Below are 18,257 nucleotides of genomic sequence, written 5' to 3' on the forward strand. Positions count from 1 at the left end.
AAAAAAAGAAAAAAATCAACTTGCGCTTAAAACCACAGCCTGCCTCCTCGCCGCTGCGGGGACCGTCGGGCTGTACGGAGCATGTTGTGCTGTTGCTTTTCGGGAGAGCTGGACTCCGGATCGCCTGTTTACACTGTGTGCTGGGGTGCTCCGTGCTCGTCGCTACTCGTTTGTTGGGTTTATTTTTGTACTTTGGTTTCTCCTTCTCTCTTCCTTTACGCTCTTTGCGGGGTCCGAAGCGGCGCGTTGCGGAACTCGCCCCGGCCGCTCTCCCGCTCCCTGCGGCGGGAAGGAGGAAGGGGGAGAAGCGCCGGCACCGCCGGAGGTTTGGGGAGGGCCGGGAGGGGGGAGCTGCTTGGCTGGGAATATTAAGCAAAACAACAAGCAAAGGAGACGAGCGGGGTTGGGGGCGGGAGGAAGATGTGTTTGGCTATTTTTTTGCATTAAAAGGAGAAAACCAAGTGAAGGCTGCGTGGTCTGTATGGGAGGATGGCAGTGATGGCTCCAGGCTCTGAAAAATGTCCCGGGATGAGCAGGGCTGCTGTCCCCGGTGGGGTTCAGAGCAGGGTCTTCCTCCCCGCTGCTGCTCCCGCTCCCCGCCGTGTCCAGGAGCCTTTGCCCTTTTCCTCTCCCCGTTATCCCGTGCCAGCAGCTCGGGGCGCCCGGAGCGGCACGGAGCGCCCTGTCCCACGCGGGATCCCCGGACCCGGGTGGCAGCGGGTTCCCCTTGCTGCCGCGTCCCGGCCAGCAGCGCCTGCGCCCTAACCCCCGTGCCGAGTTTGCGCGGGCTCTGCAGGCTCCACGCGTCCCCCCGCCCTGTCCTACCCGGCCGCCTCGGCGCGACGCTCCGCGTGGGGCCCCTCTCGTGATTCCCCCCACCCCTCCATGAGGGCGCCTGCCCCTTTAAGACCCGCCCCCCCCGCTCCCCTGCAGCGCCACCCCCGCCCGCGCGGGGGCGCTGTGGGCGCCACCTCCCCCCCCCCCCCCCCCCATTGTGCCTGGCGCGCGCGGGGCCGCGTGACGCGGGAGCGCGGGCCATAGAGCGGGCCGGAAGGAGAGGCGTGAAGGGGGGGGGGGGGGTTGGCTAGAGCGTCGCCCCATCCAGGCAGCCGCCGCGGGCGAGTCGGAGTCCGCCAGGGAGCCGCGCCGCGCCCCGCGCCCCCCGCGCCGCACGGACAAAGGCGCCGCCGCCGCCCCGCCCCGCCGCCGCGCGCCATGTCGGCCAGCAGCCTCCTGGAGCAGGTAGGGCCGCGCCGCCCGCCTCCCCTCCCGCCGCGCCCCGGGCCCGGCCAGGCCGCGCGTGGGGCCTAGCGGCGGCGGCCGCCTCACCCGGCCGGGCCGCGCGCCGCGCTCACCGCTCTCCCTCTCTTTTTTCTCTCCCGTTCCCGCTGCGCCGCCGCAGAGACCCAAGGGCCAAGGCAACAAAGGTGAGCGGCGCCGGGGGCGGCTGGAAGCGGGGGAGACCGGGAAGGATCCGCGCCCAGGAGCGGCCTGGAGGAAAACGGGATTCCGAGCCGCGAAACGCGCCGCGTTTCGTGGCCACGGGGAAAGTTTGCGGCGGCCGCGCGCCCTGCACGCCCGGGGCTTCGCGGTCTGGGGCTGTTGGCCGAGTTCTCCCTAACGCGCTTCCCCCTCTTCCCTCAGTGCAAAATGGCTCCGTGCACCAGAAGGACGGGTTAAACGACGACGACTTCGAGCCCTACTTGAGCCCCCAGGCCAGGCCGGTGAGTGAGAGCGGCTGCTCGCGGGCAGGATGTGCCCAAAGGCCCCTGGTTCCTGCTGCTCTCTGGCTAAGGCAGCTCTGGCACCGCTTTTGTTCCCCATCTCCACCAATTTAGTGTGCACCCGTTTTCTGCAAGTTGTTCTGTAGCCCTCAGTCCACCTGTGTGTTTCTCCACACTGAGAACTGCTAGATTATGGGGTTTTAGGGACAAGGGTTTAGTAACTTTCCTGGGTGTAAAGACTTCCTGCACTGAGAGTTCAATTCATTTTTTTTCAATGGCAGGAATTATTAATTATCTTGAAGCTACCGTTTCTGATCTTTCAGTTTTACTGTTATGACCCAACTTCCTTGCTTGTGTCTGGGTCTTGGTCCTGCGAGAGGCACCTTGTTGCACTGTGACATTTCTTAGTAAAATACAGTACTGCTCGGGAGCCTTTTGGGAGGATATGATCAATGTTCTTATCTCTATCAAACTGAAAACGCACGTCATGGGGTTTTCTCTATTTTTTTCATCCAAAACCCCCAGAATACAGATATGATAAATGCTGTTAGAGACTTGTTGAAACTTTTAATTGAAAGTGTTGCTGGAGTTTACACTTTGCTCCTTGGAAGTCGTACTTCCATGTGTTTTTCCTTTTAACTTTTTACTTAAAGTTAGCTCCATCGATAACTTTTTTTTTCTATTTTCTTTTTTTATGAGCAGTAGGGGAGTGACACATAACAGATGGAGTCCAGCTGATTAGATATTATAAGTAAGCAGTATAGATAAACATCTGTAGTAAGGCTGGCACTGGAGTGCTTAGTTCATTGTTAACTTCTTTCTCCCCCAGCTGTGATTAGTAAAAATAACTTATGTTTTTTTTCCCTCTTTCTATATTGTTTTCTGTTGTATCTATTTCTTTTGAACCCAAGAACAGACTTCTGTCTCACTTTTTAATTTTCAACAAGTATGTTCCTACTTTGTGCTAAAAGTATAAGAGCAGATATTCTTCAAGGTCCTGCCAGCTCTTCTGTAATCCTCAGAATTCAGCCTCTCCATTAAGAACACTTGCTGTTTGTTTCTCTAAAATGCTACAAGCCTACATTGGAATTGCATTGAATGAGTGAGAGTAATTTGGTTTTTAGGTCTTGAATAAAACTGGATACTTTCCTTGCTCTACTCATTTGATTATTTTTTTTAAATTAATTTTATTTTTTTCTGTCCTTCAAATTAACATCACCAATTTCTGGGCTCCTTCTAGACATGGAGAAACTTCATGCAGAGTACAGTTTTATTTAAATCTAAACAGGGTGAATGTTATTAAAATGTTAGAAGCAAAGTGTTATTCTATTCTCTTTGCTCTTTGCATTTCATAATAACTTTTATTTAGTTTCTTTGCTTTGTGTGTGTCACAAAAATAGTTAAGAAAAAGGAAAGGGCAGGGGGGAAAAAAGTGATTGGAGCATCCCCAGGAGATGAGGCAGGGGTGTCGCTCTAGACATTCATCAAGAGCAAGGTAAAATGCCATGCTGATTTTGAATGAAACTTTAGGATGACTTTATCTCACTTTCTCCCTGTGTTGTGTTGCCTTTCTGCTCTCACCCATATAATACAGAACAGAAACCCAGGGTTCGGGCTGGAGGTCACTGTGGTGTTGCTGAGCCAATAAGCTGAGCTGCTGATACAAAACTGTCCCTGATCACATCTCTTTCCTGTAGATGAAGGAGGGAATGACAGATAGGACTCAAAAAAAAAAAAAAAATTAAATGCAGCTGTAGAGTAGCAGGGATGTTCTTGAAATTGCTCTCTGAGTTTTCACATAAATGGTGGGTAACTAAGTCACAGGGTGTCATGGCTCTTAATTCAAGGGCTACTTTTTCAGGTGCAACTTGCTATCTTGTTGGCTTAGTAAATTAGGTTACTGTATGTTTTAAAGCTCAGGTGCACAGTAAGTGGTTCTTAAACAGTTTTGGAACAAAAAGAATAGAAGAAACTTCAGCAGCAATAACCAGGCCCAAACACCAGTTCTCATCTGAGGTGGAGTGTGAGTGAATTTGAGGAAATAACTGTGCAAAAAGTCATGGGCGAGGACTAGAAGCTGGTGAAGTTTATTTGCATTATAAATATATAAATGTACAATTTGTTTGCTAGTCAGTCAGTGTGTCCCTGCCGTGTGCGCCGCGTGGCCGAGCGGAGCTCCGCAAAGCGAGGCAGGGAACCGCTCGTGTCCTCCGCAGGCTCCGACTTGGTGGCACAGCTGTCCCTTGGCTGCTGTGCTCCGTTAGGGTTCTACAGGTGGTACCTTAATGCAGTCTGTGTTAAGCTACCTCCTGAAGTTAAGTGTATAACAGCAGAGAAGAAGATTTAGACGTGGCAAGAGCCCAGAGTTTCATCCGACAGGGATGTGCGTTATGCGATTTGAGGGAGAAGCCTGTGGAGAGAAAACTCTGCTCCTCACTGTTAGGTTCAGGTTTGAAGTACAGGCTGGCATGTACACATTGCATTAAAGCCAGTTTCCAGGAGAGTTTATTCGGGTTACCTTTAAAATTGATATTATCCTTCAAAGATACTTTGTTGGCTTAACTTTTTTTTTTTTTTCCAAGTTCCTTTATTTGCATTACAAATTACCCTTTAGAGTCAATGTCACTCTTCGTGCTGCCAACTTTTGGACAGATTGAGCCCTGGAGACTGTTCTGTTGGTTTGGGTTTTGCAGGACCGAGTTTCTGAATTATTAAAATAGTACCCCTAATGAGTCTTGAGGTTGTTTTTAGGTACTTGTTTTTGCCCTTATCTGGGAGAAGAGAAAGCTTAGAGTGTCTCTGAGTTTTGGTCTATGGACATTACAAAGTACCACAAAAGTCTTCTTGGTGTTTAACACAACAGAACAAACCTTGTCTCTGAAAGCATTAGGCTGAATATTTCCCATTAGCTTTTGTAGATTTGGGGCTAAGTATAACCTGTTGTTTCCACTTAACTTGGTGGAGAGGCCAAGCTATTTCCGTAGGGTGCCAGAGCCATCTTGAGAGCCTCCATAGATTCCAACATGGCATCGAGTCCTTTGGGAGCTCCTCTTGGCACACGGAAACGTGATTCAAGGCGGAGCAGAGCCAGGTTTTTACACGGGAGCTGAGCCCGGCTTGCGTCTCTCCGCAGCACTAGGGCTGGGTGCACCCAGGTTCAAATTACCAGATGATAATGTCCATTAGTGTGGCTTTAACGGCTCCCCGGAGGGAGCATCGGTTTGAATACAAAATGACAGCTGTTTTTTCATGTAAGGAAATCTTAGTGATGTCTGAGAGTTTCCTAATTGTCAAATTAGGCATTTGTTTTCATAACCTAAAGGCTACTTGAATATTAAAAGGGAGACCAAAAGGTAGAGCAAACTTTTCCTCTCCAAATCCGAAGCCTGTTTTCATGTGCTCTGCTTGTCGCCATGTGCTATAAAAGGCTCCTATTACAACACTATTGATTATTCCCCATTTTTTTCCACTTATTTTTTAGCATGTACTTGCAGCACTGGAGCAACTTATGCTTTGAGAATGAGCTTTACATTTCTGCTTGCTTGCAAGGTTCTTGGAGTGGTTTGAACACTGAAATATTAAATTATGCAGCTAAAACCATCTTCATGGATAATCAGTTTAAGGAAGTGACTTGCATCTCAGACTTGTGCCTCAGTTGGAGGCACGCGTGATTTTGGGCAGTTTGCTGCCATTGAACTTTTTCTTTGTGTATTATTCCGCTAGGTACTGATTTTATAGCCCGAGCAGTTCAGTGGCCAGTCCCATTTCGGGCACGAGGAGCACGATACTTTCTCGTCTTTGAAGGAGAAACTTGGGATACCTTTGTGTTTAATCTTTCTGGCACCAAAACTGTTTTTTAGGGCACTTCTAACAAGGAGGCGTTTCAAGGCCGGGCCTGTTTACCTGCCCAGCCCTAAGGTAGTGCGGGGTGGGGCCCGGGAAGCCCAAAATGCTTTTTATTCCGGGTCCCTGGAAGTGTGTTCTGCTGCTTCTAACCATTCAGTGCTTGTTTTCATTTTTGCAGAATAATGCGTACACTGCAATGTCCGACTCCTACTTACCGAGCTACTACAGCCCGTCCATCGGGTTCTCCTACTCCTTAGGCGAAGCTGCCTGGTCCACGGGGGGCGACCCCCCCATGCCCTACCTGACCTCCTACGGGCAGCTGAGCAACGGGGAGCCTCACTTCTTGCCAGATGCCATGTTCGGGCAGCCGGGGGCCCTCGGCAGCACCCCCTTCCTCGGGCAGCACGGCTTTAACTTCTTCCCAAGCGGGATTGACTTCTCAGCTTGGGGGAATAACAGTTCTCAGGGACAATCCACCCAAAGCTCTGGATACAGCAGCAATTACGCGTACGCGCCGAGCTCCCTGGGTGGAGCTATGATCGACGGGCAGTCGGCCTTTGCTAACGAGACCCTCAACAAGGCTCCCGGCATGAACACCATAGACCAGGGGATGGCAGCGCTGAAGCTGGGCAGCACAGACGTTGCCAGCAACGTCCCCAAAGTCGTCGGTTCGGCCGTCGGGAGCGGCTCCATCAGCAGTAACATCGTGGCGTCCAGCAGCCTGCCCCCGGCCACCATCGCTCCTCCAAAGCCCGCGTCCTGGGCTGACATCGCCAGCAAACCGGCCAAGCAGCAGCCCAAGCTGAAGACCAAGAACGGCATCGCCGGTTCCAGTCTTCCTCCACCTCCCATAAAGCATAACATGGATATTGGAACTTGGGATAACAAAGGGCCGGTGGCAAAAGCCCCTTCCCAGGCCTTAGTCCAGAATCTCGGGCAGCCCCCGGCCCAGGTGTCCCCGCAGCCGGTGGGGCAGCAGATCAACACAAGCCCGCCGGTAGCGCAGGCTTCAACCGGGCAACAGCCGCTGCCGCCGCCGGCACCGCAGCCGGCCCAGCTGCCTGTGCCCCAACAGGCGGCCCAGCCCGCCCGCTGGGTTGCCCCTCGCAACCGCGGCAATGGCTTTGGCCAAAACGGAGTGGATGGTAACGGAGTGGGACAGTCTCAAGCCAGTTCTGGTGCTGCTCCTTCAGAACCGCACCCAGTCTTGGAGAAGTTGAGATTCATCAACAACTACAATCCCAAGGATTTTGACTGGAACCCCAAACACGGCCGGGTTTTCATCATTAAGAGTTACTCTGAGGACGATATCCACCGTTCCATTAAATATAACATCTGGTGCAGTACAGAGCATGGCAACAAGAGACTGGATGCTGCCTATCGCTCCATGAACGGGAAAGGCCCCGTTTACTTACTGTTCAGTGTCAACGGTAGTGGTCACTTCTGCGGAGTAGCAGAAATGAAATCTGCTGTGGACTATAACACGTGTGCGGGTGTGTGGTCCCAGGACAAGTGGAAGGGACGTTTTGATGTCAGGTGGATTTTTGTGAAGGACGTTCCCAACAGCCAGCTGCGGCACATCCGCCTAGAGAACAACGAGAATAAACCAGTGACCAACTCCAGGGACACTCAGGAGGTGCCTCTGGAAAAGGCTAAGCAGGTGTTGAAAATCATTGCCACCTACAAGCACACCACCTCCATCTTCGATGACTTCTCACACTATGAGAAACGCCAAGAAGAGGAGGAAAATGTTAAAAAGGTAAAGTGTGTGTGTGTCGTGAAGTGCTGCGGGCAGGAGCCAGAGCAGGGCTGCCTTGCGATGGGCCAAATCAGTGGCCCGCGAGCACGGGCTTGTGGCCAAGCTCAGTGGGCAGCAGCTCCCAGCTTGACTAGTTTTGTTCCAGGCTCGTGTCCCAGCGGAGCTCCGTGCGGAAGCTCGCAGGGACCCTGCCTGGAATCAGCTGCCCTTCAGGTGCTGTCAATCTCCAGCGTTCCTGAGTACTGTTTTCACCAAACTGATGAAAATTCATTGTTACCCCCTTCCAGCACTTGGATAACGGTGCAAAGTCTGAGGGTGGTGGGGGCTTCGGGGGCTCATCAGCAAATAGAGCTGGGTCTCTGGGAGACCGTCTGATCCGCCCGGCTCCTCAGGTGGGATCAGCGTGACAGCTGGTTCACACCACCCATGAAACCTGCAGCAGTGGCAGCTCCTGTCCCCCCTGGGCAGCCTGTCCCCATGCTTCATTATCCTTCGTGCTAGAGGGCTTTGTCTAATGCCCAGCCTAAATCTCCCTTGGTGCAACTGAAGTCTGTGACTGCTTGTCCTCTGCTGCGGGCGCAGAGCGGGTCATTCTGCTCCCCTTGGCGCGAGCTCTTGGCTGTGTGAAGCAGGCGGGTTGTGCCCTGCTGCTCGAGCCTTCGAGGCCTGCTGTGAACATTGATTTTTAACTGGAGTATCACTCTTTTCAAAGCATTCTTGGGAGCAAATTGAAAATTCTGCCCAAGCTCTGGAATTAGTAAGAAATTCGGTGACCTGTGGGGCCTGAATTTTTTTTGGATGCAGCTGTGTGCTTGACTCACCTGTGGCTCTCCTTCCCCGCAATGGGGATCTTGCTTGTATTTGAGCAAAACAATAATTGCAAATTAGCATTAACAGAGTTTTCTGATGGTTTGCCAAGTTTTTGGAGGATCTCTCTAGTCTCAGTAACAGGGAATTTTCCACCCAATGGCTGGAGAACTTGATCAGGAGCTGCAACCTGCTCACCATGCCATTGAACTCGGGTTTTAATTTTTTGATATGTACCTTGGTGCTGTCCGTGTTAATATCAGCACGGACATACCAAGACAGTCCCATTTTGCAGCTGATAATCTAGTATTTTTAATGTTTGAAGACAATCTGCAAGGGAGACGTGGAGATTAATGGTTTCCTTAGTTTTATCTGGCTTGATTTTTGTGAGAACCTAAATGTTCATGTGAATTCACATCTCAGAAGTTTTTTCCTTGATGCTCAGCCTGTACTGAAGTGGTAATTGGGCTATAATAGAGATTTCAAATACAATTAAAATCATTATTTATTTTAGGGCATCTTAGTAAGCCCAGCTTTGTGCTCGGTATCCAACTTGATGGGAACAACAGGGTTTGCAGAGTGAGAAAATTTTCCCCAGGGGAAGGTAGAGAGCAGGTAGAGGGGAAGAGTAATGCTTACTGCTAACATGGGTGTATATATAAATACAGGGTAAATATAAATGGGTAGAAGGAAGAGCAGATGAGGGGGCAAGGCCAGAGGAAAAGGTGACAGATGGACGGACGATCCCTGCCTTGCAGGGAAGCTTCTGCATTTGCAAATGTTCATAATATCTCAAAAATGGTAAGGCCCTAAAAACATGATTTAATTGTATTAAATGTCTTCTATTGAAAAGTAAGACATCTTTCCTCGTCCTTCCAGTTGTGTTTTGTAGTCTCCTCCCCTGCTTTCTTGGGTTTCTTTGAGATGTGTTACCATATAAAGGTCAAAAGCGGAAATAGGAGCTGACAGACGTTTAGCGCTGCAGCGCCGTCCTCCTAAGCGGTGTTTGAGTTGATTCAGCGTGGCACTCCAGCACCACAGCAGTCGATTAGGGAAACATTTATTCTTTCAAAGGGAACTTAGTCATATGTCTCTGGAATTCGCAGGCAAGGAAGGATTCCTGTAGATATAAAACTGCTGTTTGCTTTTTACTATTGACTCGGTCTTTGTTGCAGCTCTGGGCCCCTGCCCTGTAACATCCGGCGTGGAGGAAGTGACTGGGTCTTTCTTTCAGCCACGACTTGACCTCCTAGGCTGCTCTCCCATGCAGCTGCAAAGATGCTTGAGGTTTCTCTAACTGCTGCTTCAGGGCTTCCTTGAGGAGCTTTTTGCTCCAGGAGGGGTCTTTGGTGTTTAGTCCCACTGGGCTTTTGCGGCATCAGCGCTGCTGGTTTCCTCAGGATGGTGATTGGCAAAACCAAGCTGTGAAACCAGAGCCAGCCTTGAAGCATCTCAATTGGTCACTTGCAAAAAATTCACAGTTGCGGCACAGAAAGGTTAAAATGCTGCCCTGGCAGGAGTTAATGCTGCAGACTCCCTGCCTGGGCTCTGTCAAGCTCCTTTCATGTTGGGGAAATCCTATTGCTACAAGCTCTTTGTCTCTGCCACCAGTCTTTGGGTGAGGGCGATATGTTAATGTTCTGCATTCTTGTTCCTTGAAGCTTAAATGTCTCAAGGTTTGGCTTGTTTTGAACTTCTTGAGAGCTGCAATTGTTTCATTTAGCTCCGAAATTGCCCAAACCTTTGTCTGATTTGCAGCTTTATTCCTGCTTGCAAACAGATGGACAAGCTCTTGTGAAAGTCTGGGAACTTTTGAGTGTTCTTTTATACTTCTTGCTGTTAGATTCATTTCTTTAGAATTCTTTAAAATAGTTCCAAGAAATGATATGAAAAATGCTTTGCTTAGTTTTTATGCCCTTCCCTTTGGCCTGTGAAGGGAAATTAAGAGATTCATGTTGCAAACATCAAAGTCATGCCCTCAGTTGTCCTTTTCTGTTGCCTACACCTTTCCACAATCCTAGCCTCGGAGGCTTCCCTCTGTTTCTCGGAAGCTTCTTGTTTTGCATTAAAAATCTTTTAAGGTTTAGATGTTCTTTGCCAAAACTGATAAAACTCATTGCTAGAGCAGTGTTACCAGAGCAAGCTTAGGGTTTCAAGAAGTTGCTTTTGAGGTAGAACTTGTCATCAGTTTCTTCCATGTGAAGATGGCTTTATTAAAAAACAGGCCATAATAATGCATCTCTTTCTAGGAATATTACACTGATCTCACTGTAAAAGTCTTAGCAGAGTCTCCTCACATCTCAGCTTTGCATGTGGAAGGTAACATCTTGTGTTTTCCTTTCTGAGAAACAAGGTATGTAAAAAAAAAAAAAAAAAAAAAAAAAAAGCTCTAAAAGGAGCTGATCTTGCTGCTTCTTCTCTTCTATTGCTTGGCCAAGTGGTGCTGGGCTCCTTGCAGGGACTTTAGGAAGGGCTTTGCACGAAACGCAGAGCTGAGGTGCAGAGCGGTCAGCGGCCGCGTTGCTGTTGGTGCAGAGCCCCTTTGCAGGAGGACGGGGTATCCAGTCAGGGATCTGTGTGTCGGGGGATGCCGGCATCCAAGGAAAACGTGCGATTTGCCGCGTTGGAACTGTCAGTTCTGGAGCAGCGCTGCGTTGTGCCTCGCTCGACGCTGGCTGCTGCTTAGAAGAGTATTAATAGTGGTGAGTGTGGCTGCCCCCAGACAGTGTGATTCAAGGAAAGCCAAGCGCTGTCATGTGAGCCCGTTTCGAACCAGCAGCCTCTTGCACAGTCACTGTTAACAGGATAATGTTTCTGGCTGGGGATGAAACAAGGATTCAGTTCCTGGCTCTTGCATACCCCAGCAAAACAGGGCATTTCCTAGGATAGTGAGTGCTTGCACTTGCACAGTTCTTTTCACCCAGTGATCCCAAGGCTATTTGCTCTCTTTCTGCTCCAAATAGTAGCCATAGAGAAGCTGATTGATGCACCAGGACAGAATTTCCTTGCTGCGAATACCCTTCGCTGTTCCGTAGCGCACGTCGTTCGGTTCAGTTCCAGCTCTTCTAAATGGTGTGTGTGCCCAGGCTCGTACGTTTGTCGTCGTTCAGGAACAGAGGAAACATAAACCGTGCTGCCCGTTGGAGCAGTTTGTTACCCGGTGTTTGACGTCCGCCGTGCTTTGGCCTCGGGTACCTTGAAGCCGACGCTGCGAAACGCTTGTGACGTTCACGGGTATTTCGGGTTACATTCCAGCTCTGTTTAAAAGCAGTGGAAATGGAAAGGGAGGGAAGGTCGAGATCTTGTTTTAATCAGTGTTTTCTGCTGCAGGACCAGGGAAAGTTTCCTCATCTGTAAAACAGGGGTAGCTGGAAGCTATTTCCCTGCGATAAAAGTGGAAGTTGAGTGGTAAAATAGCAAACCCACCCCAGTTTAGTATGGCTCAGTCTTCGCGGTCGTATCCTGTTAGCAGTCATCCTAAAATAATGCTGTTTAAAGTCAACTGGCTGCTTTTGAAGTTGGTCTCGAGGAGCCGTTGGGATGAGTAGTTTTAAATTGCTTCGTGAGGTCGTTGGGATTCGGAGCCTTTGGTCAGCGGGTCACTGGGCCAAACGCAGCGCGGGCTGCAAGGGGCGAGAGGAGGTTGTACCAGGTACGGCCCAGAGCAAAGGGACGCGCTTTAAGGCCCTTTTTTATGACCATATTACCCACTCCCTTGCCGTTTGGTGTGGGAGAAGCTGCTTTCCCCCCTGCCATCCCCTTTCTGCTTCATGGTGGTGCCTTCACCACGGCCAAGCGAACGCAGCCCTGCCCTGCAGAACACCTTCACCTGCTGCACATGCATTAATGCATTATTTAGGATATTCATAATGAAAAAACCTGCCTCTCTCAACTATTGAGTCAAAATCATACGTGCGGCGGCTAATTCCCTAGAAACAACGTGGAGATTTTGGTATGCAAGGCGCGTATAAGATGCTGTCAGGGATGGTATTTTTAAAGTATTATTAGGGCTAACTTGCTGACGCTGAGGTTAGCAGCTGCTGACAGAGGTGTTGTGTTTCAGGTCATTCAATTACTGCTATTTCTCCCAGAAAAGTGATGCTCCCTCGAAGCCGAGCGCTCATCAGCCATTTTGTTTCCTGAAAACCCACCGTGCTGACGCTTGGATAATGCTCCGTTGTCTGGATTTTCTCTCCAGTGCACGCTGGGCCACAAGGCATGGCTTAAAGCTGATTAGGATCCTAGGAAAACTAGGAAACGCATGGACACCTCGAGTCCATGTGGTCAAGCCGAGCCGCTTCACCCGCGACGCTCCGGGTTTTACGCCAGGCTGTAATTCCAGCAGTTTTCCATCTGAAGGACGTTTTCTTTTTATGTCTTCCGCAGAGGGCTGTGTGACAGGTATTCATTCAGGAGGCTTCATTTTCTGCATGGAGTGATGGTTCTAGCAGCTGTTATTAGAACCCCCTCTGATATTCCTGGCTGTTCTTTGTACCTGGTGGTACTTGTGCTTTCCTCTGGCTTCGTGGGTTAATAAACTGATTCCTTGGTGGTGCGGAGCGCTGGACCCCTGCCAACTAAAACAGTGCCCCTCTGCTTGGGCTGTAGCAAAGTGACCCGAGGAAGCCCCGGGTAACAAGGATTGTCATTATCCCAGCCCATCGCTGGAATAGAGACTTGATTGTGGCTCTTTGCAGCAACGAGCTGCCCAGTGTGAGGCTTTTTAATTGATGTATAAGTCATGTTATAGTGCGTGTGAGCAGTTGATAATAAAGCGTTTGGGTTTTGTGAGCTGCGTTTGGAAGGAACCTGGAAAAGGAGGCTGCGCTTCTGAGTTTGTACTGTTAGAGTCTGTCTTTTATTTGGACAACACTGAGCTGGTTGCAGGCAAAGTTTAGATTTTTGTCTTCAATTCTGTAAGCAAGCCAAAACTTTGTTTTCCTTCTAATCTTGAAATTAAAATACTATTTTAGTTTCCTTCCATTTATCCATGCAGATTGCTCCACTTTATCAGCTGTCCTGCCTATTACTTGATGCCATCTCCTATAAAATGATTTCAGAGGGTTGCTTGTCATCATTTGCAAGTCTTTAAGAAATCATAAAGTTCTAATCATCGACCTTATATTCTCTTGCTAGCCCTCCTGAGCTTTAATCATGTTGCAGGACGAGCCACCACCTTTGGTTGGTTTTGAGCCTGTCCCCTGCTAATTTTGTGATGCCTCCTAGTTCTTTTGCCACTGGACGGGGTGGAAAACAGTGATTTTTGATGCCTTCTTTGTGCCTTCTCGGCTTCTATATCCCTTTTCTGTTCCCTCTTTTCCAGGCTCGAGAGCTGTAGGTGGTGGCTCTGCAGATGGAAACCCTTCTGTACCTTTGATGAGCCTCGTTGCTCTTCCCTGACTCTCTTCCAGGTTTGCTGCATCCCTGCGGAGATGGGGCAGCCTGGGATGATTTGTTCCAGATCCCATTTGCTTGTTTGATTTGGGAGCGTTTTCCTAGCTTATCCCTTGCAAGCTTGAGCGTGGGTTTTGGGATGTTCACGGCCAGTTTGCAGCCTGTCATTCTGCACGTCAAGCTAGGACACTGTTTTTCATGTGCGTCACTTGATTTATCTACAGTGAATTTGGTCTGCCTACTTGAATGTTCAGCTGCCTTTTCACACAAGGCCCTTCTGCATCTCTTCATAGTTGGCTGCTATTTTTATTACCCTGAATAGCTTAGTATCATCAGTAAACTCTCACTTTATTCACTCCTTTTTCTAGATCTCTTACGAATATATTGAACCACGAATTCCATTACAGCTGCGTTGGGTGTGTGTGTGCAGAGAGCTCAGTCCTTAGTGGTTTTATGGTGCAGCAGAGGTGGGACCAAACATGTTATTAACCCCTGGAAGCCTCCCGGGCTGCTTGGCATGGCCCTTGCTTTTAAATACTCGTAATTCTTAGTCTGTTTGTTCCGTTTCCTTCCCACGCTTGGTCTACAGGATGGTGATCCTCTACAGGAGGGTGGTTACTGGCTTTCTACCTCCCTGCTGTTAAATGCGATGTCTTAAGCAACAAGGTTGCATCAGTTTTGATGGTGCTTGGAAGCTTTGGGGGCACAGCCGTGTGTCACCCAGGACGCGACAGCGACACGGCCTCACTTGTGCCCCAACCACTTCAGAAAGCCCCGCTGCTCTCCTGATGCCGTTTGTGTCCTTCTGCTCGCTCCCACGTGGAAAGGCAGGTGTGATTTTAGAGTGCGTGGCCGCCGTGGTGTGCACGTTCACCAAACGCTGCGGCAAGGTTTGCTGAGTTTTGGCTGTGCTCCAAAACCTGCATCTTCTTGTTCTGTGTTTATTCTGGGTGACTTCATCCCTGGCCGCGCGGCGAAGCGCTTGGCGCCTGGTAAAGCTGCGGGGTGCTGGGGTCCGAAGAGGAGGCCTGAGCTTTGGAGCTGCCCTTCGTGCCCGCTCGGGGCCGGCGTGGGACGTGGTAGGAACCTCCCCTCGTGTCCGTGTCCTCTGAGGACCCCCCTCCCTGTCTGTCCTGTTCGGTCTCTCTCAAACGCTGCCGGTTTTGCCCTGCAGGGACTCGCGTGGGTCTTTGGTTTTGCTTCGTTGGGTTTTGATTAGGTTCCTGATTTCAACAGCAAGACTTCCTCGCTCTCCAAGGGCCACCTTGGATTCGCATGTTGGCTTTCCTGGTGCTAAGCTCCGTCGTGTGAGCGGGGGCAGGATAAGGACTATAACCCGACCGCTGCAGCTGGTGGCTTTAAGCAGTGTTGGAGCTCGTGTCCCCGCTCCTAGGTGGCACACGCAGGACTGCAGCTCTGCTGGCTGTAGGAAAACCTTGTCTTGGTTATAAGTCAGTGAGGACTTGGGGCTGTACGTGGAGCAGAGAGGGGTGACAAGTGGCACTTCCCATCCATCGTTTGTGCCAACTTGTAACAACGCTTTAAGCAGATCTGGCTGGGAAAGCTGTGCTGGGTATGTCTGAGGAAACACCCCTGGAGCTGGGCTGTTGCTTTGAAGGCAAGTCGGGGCTCTGCCCTGGGCACACGGAAAGCTCCCGTGTTAGTTTGTCTCGCCAGGATCGCATCCAGCGCGGAGCAGGAGCCATCCCAGGGAGCAGAGCGCGGCCAGCGAGAGGCCTTCCTGTTGCAGCGTTCCCGCAGGCTCCACTTAGCCCTTCATTTCTCTATCCCAAGTGTGGAAATAACGTCCCTACCTCGGGAGTGTGAAGGCTGTTGGTTAATGCAGGTGAGAGCCTCTGAACAGCCGTGCAGCGTCATCGCTCCGAGGCACAAACCCCGAGGCCTTGGAGGCTTTTGTTGTCGCCGGCTCCCCACCGTGTGACTAGATAACGTAATCTCTCATCAGCCTTCCCCACCAGGACAGCACTTGTGACATTGCTGCAACCCCCTGGGGACTGCAGTGACACCACTGAGGTGGGTTAAGCAGGTTGATGACAGAGGGCTCCTATTTCCCCGGTGCCCGGGGCAGCGCGGTGCTCCCTGCCCGGCACGGCCCTGCGCTGCAGCCGTCCGTGCTCCCAGCCCGCGGGTGCTCCGGGATGTGCGGGATGGAGACAGCAGTCTGGCTGGTGTCTCTTTTCCGCACTCCTCCCCCTGGATCAATAGGACATGGCCCCGACCTGCTGAAGGACGCGGAGGAGGAGGAGGGGGATCCGCTTTGGGACAGGATCCCTTTGCCCTCCGGGGCCTGCACGGCTGAGCAGAGCCGCAGGACCCGACGAGGACGGTGCCTCCCACTGCACAGCCCCGTGTCCGTGGCGTCTGTCGCAGTGGATTAGATGGCGTAAACCCCCCTGGTTTTACCCCACTCCCCTCCCTGCTAGGAGGGGATGCAAGAGAGCAAGCAGAGCCGTGTTGACGCTGGAGAGGAGAGCGCTGCTGCTCGTCTCCCTTCAGGGTAACGGCACCGCTGTCCTCAGCAGTGACCCCAAGCAGGGGCGCTTAGACGTGCTGCATTTTTCCATGGCAAAGCTCTTGAGGATGCTCTCGGGAGCCCTGAGGGGGGGCAGGGGCAGGCGCTGCACTCTGGTATCCCAAGGTTTTGCCTTGAAGAGCTGAAGACTTGCGCAGGGTAGTTGGCTGCAGAGAGTTGCACGTTAATCCATCCTGGAATGAAGGCGCTGGCTTCGCCTCCGTCCCTGCTCCCACGAGTGCTGCAGCCTTCTGCCCTCACCCCTCGGCTTTGGGCACCCTGCGTGCTGCTCGCAGCGGCCTCGGGCGTTTTCCTGCTCTTGAGCATCTCCCGGCCTGGGGCAGCCTCCCCTTGGCAGCAGGGGAGGAGAAGAGCCGCGTTGGGCCAGGCCCATCTGCCCAGCGAGGGGACGGAGAGCTCGGCGGGGACTCGAGCCACCATCTGCAGCGCAGGCCGCTGTCCCCGTACGGTGACAACGGTGACGAAGGGGGGCGGTTCGGAGGCCGCGTGGGCCTGGCAGCCGCTTGCGCCCGGGCAGTTGCAGCCTCTTCACGTCACGTTGCCATCTGGGCTCGCCGCAGCGGAGACGGGCCGGCCGCGGTGCCTTCTCTTGGATTTGTGGCTGCCCCTGCAGCGCTTGGTTTTCTTCACGCTCCCGACTAGTTTTGCTTTCCACCGCGGTGGTTTTATTTGCCTGTTGGGCAGCAGCGGTGTTTTTAGCAGCAAATGGCACCTGCAATAAATTGGGGCAGGCTTAAGAGGGAAGGCGAGGAGGAGACACTGGACTTATCCAGGGGCAAATGCTCCTTCAGGGGCCGTGCGCTTTGGCCTGAGCCTGCTTGCCGGGGAGGTTGTGTTGCCTGGGGCTTTGAGTCCTTCACCTTGTGCAGAAATGGCTCAAAAGGGCCTCCCCTTCCCTGCAGCCGCGCAGCTCCCGCAGGGGCGCCGGAGCCGGAGCACTCCGGGGGCACGCGCTGGGTTTGGGGGACACCCGTGTTCTGGGTTGGATGCGAAGCCTCCCTTTTTGGGAGGGTTCCCAAGAACGGCGCCCGTCCCCGCTGTCGGCCCAGGATCGAAGCTTCTCGTAGCGACACTCCTGGCAGATCCAGCAGCGCTGCCAAAGGACTCGGCTGCTTCCAGGAACCCGCGCGCTTCCCGCTGCCAGCAGGATGCCGAGGAGGAAGGGAAGGTGCATTGGCATCAGCCTGATGCCCAAGGTACCCTGAGGGCTGCCTGTGGGGCAGGGAGAAGCGGCCAGGCCGGGAAGCATCCCGCCAGATTCCGGCTTATCCAGTGTCTCGTGCTCAAGGTGGCTGGAGGAGAAGCCCTTGTTCTCCCGGAGAGAGACTCCCTCGGGAGACTCCGCACCCCGCTCTGGGCAAAGCCGTTTGATTTCTCCCGGGTTTAGCCGGGAGGGCAGTGCTGCGTGTGCTGCCTGGCGTGACAGGTTTCCAGATACCCCCAACTCCGGGGGTAGCTGGAGCTACCTGTCAGCTCGCAGCACGGTGTAACGGCTTGGTTGGACAGTGCAGCCCTACGGTGGTTGGAGGACCCGTGGGATGTGGATGGATAAAGAGAGGACAGTTTCTCCAGCTGGATAGGAAACCATGTGGTGCTGTCAGAGGGAGACCCGCAAACCTACTGATGTTGGGGGTGAGATGATATCAGTAGGCTTCAGAGTTAACAGTGTGCCCGCGCTCTCAGTGAAGCAGTGAGACCCGTGAAATGCTCTCGCGTTGGCCGTAAGCAGCTGCCGAAATGCAGCGTCTCGGGCTCTGCACATTGAACTGCTGCTGCACAAAACGGGGGGGAAAAGCGTTTCCCCCCCCGCTGCAGTGGTTTTTTAGGAGCCTCCCAAGCTAACGCTGCTTCTCTCCCTCTCCTTTCCTCTCCTTTTGCAGGAACGCCAAGGCCGTGTCAAGTAAAAGGCCATCCCTGCCACAGAGACTGCAGCAGCGATTGCATCCAGCGTCTTTCAGAGAAAGAGAGAAGGAAGAAGAAAGAAGAGCAAAAAAATATCCCAGAGAGAATTAGGACTTTTTTTTTCTTAATTTCATTGACTTTGAAAAGACTCTTACAAACTTGCAGTTTAAAAAAAAAGTATTGGAATTTCACAAAAGACATAGGACTAAAAAAAAAAAATACAAAAACAACAAAAAAAAATCCCTTCTAGGTAGAGTATAGGTAAAAACTG

At 51.8% G+C, this 18,257-nt stretch overlaps 1 protein-coding gene across 1 annotated transcript; it reads left to right on the plus strand.

Annotated features, from left to right (window-relative positions):
• Window positions 1–1,167: 1,167 nt before the first annotated feature.
• Window positions 1,168–18,063, plus strand: YTHDF2 (YTH N6-methyladenosine RNA binding protein F2). Its single transcript, XM_088531187.1, has 5 exons — window positions 1,168–1,242; window positions 1,403–1,427; window positions 1,645–1,724; window positions 5,749–7,329; window positions 17,965–18,063. The coding sequence occupies exons 1-5, from the start codon at window positions 1,216–1,218 to the stop codon at window positions 17,986–17,988; spliced, it is 1,737 nt and encodes a 578-aa protein (XP_088387313.1). The 5' UTR covers window positions 1,168–1,215; the 3' UTR covers window positions 17,989–18,063.
• Window positions 18,064–18,257: the final 194 nt, after the last annotated feature.

The sequence above is a fragment of the Tinamus guttatus genome, unplaced genomic scaffold (assembly GCF_059628265.1).
Source record: "Tinamus guttatus ecotype Peru unplaced genomic scaffold, ASM5962826v1 Tinamus_guttatus_pri_ptg000397l, whole genome shotgun sequence".
Classification (NCBI taxonomy): Eukaryota; Metazoa; Chordata; class Aves; order Tinamiformes; family Tinamidae; genus Tinamus; species Tinamus guttatus.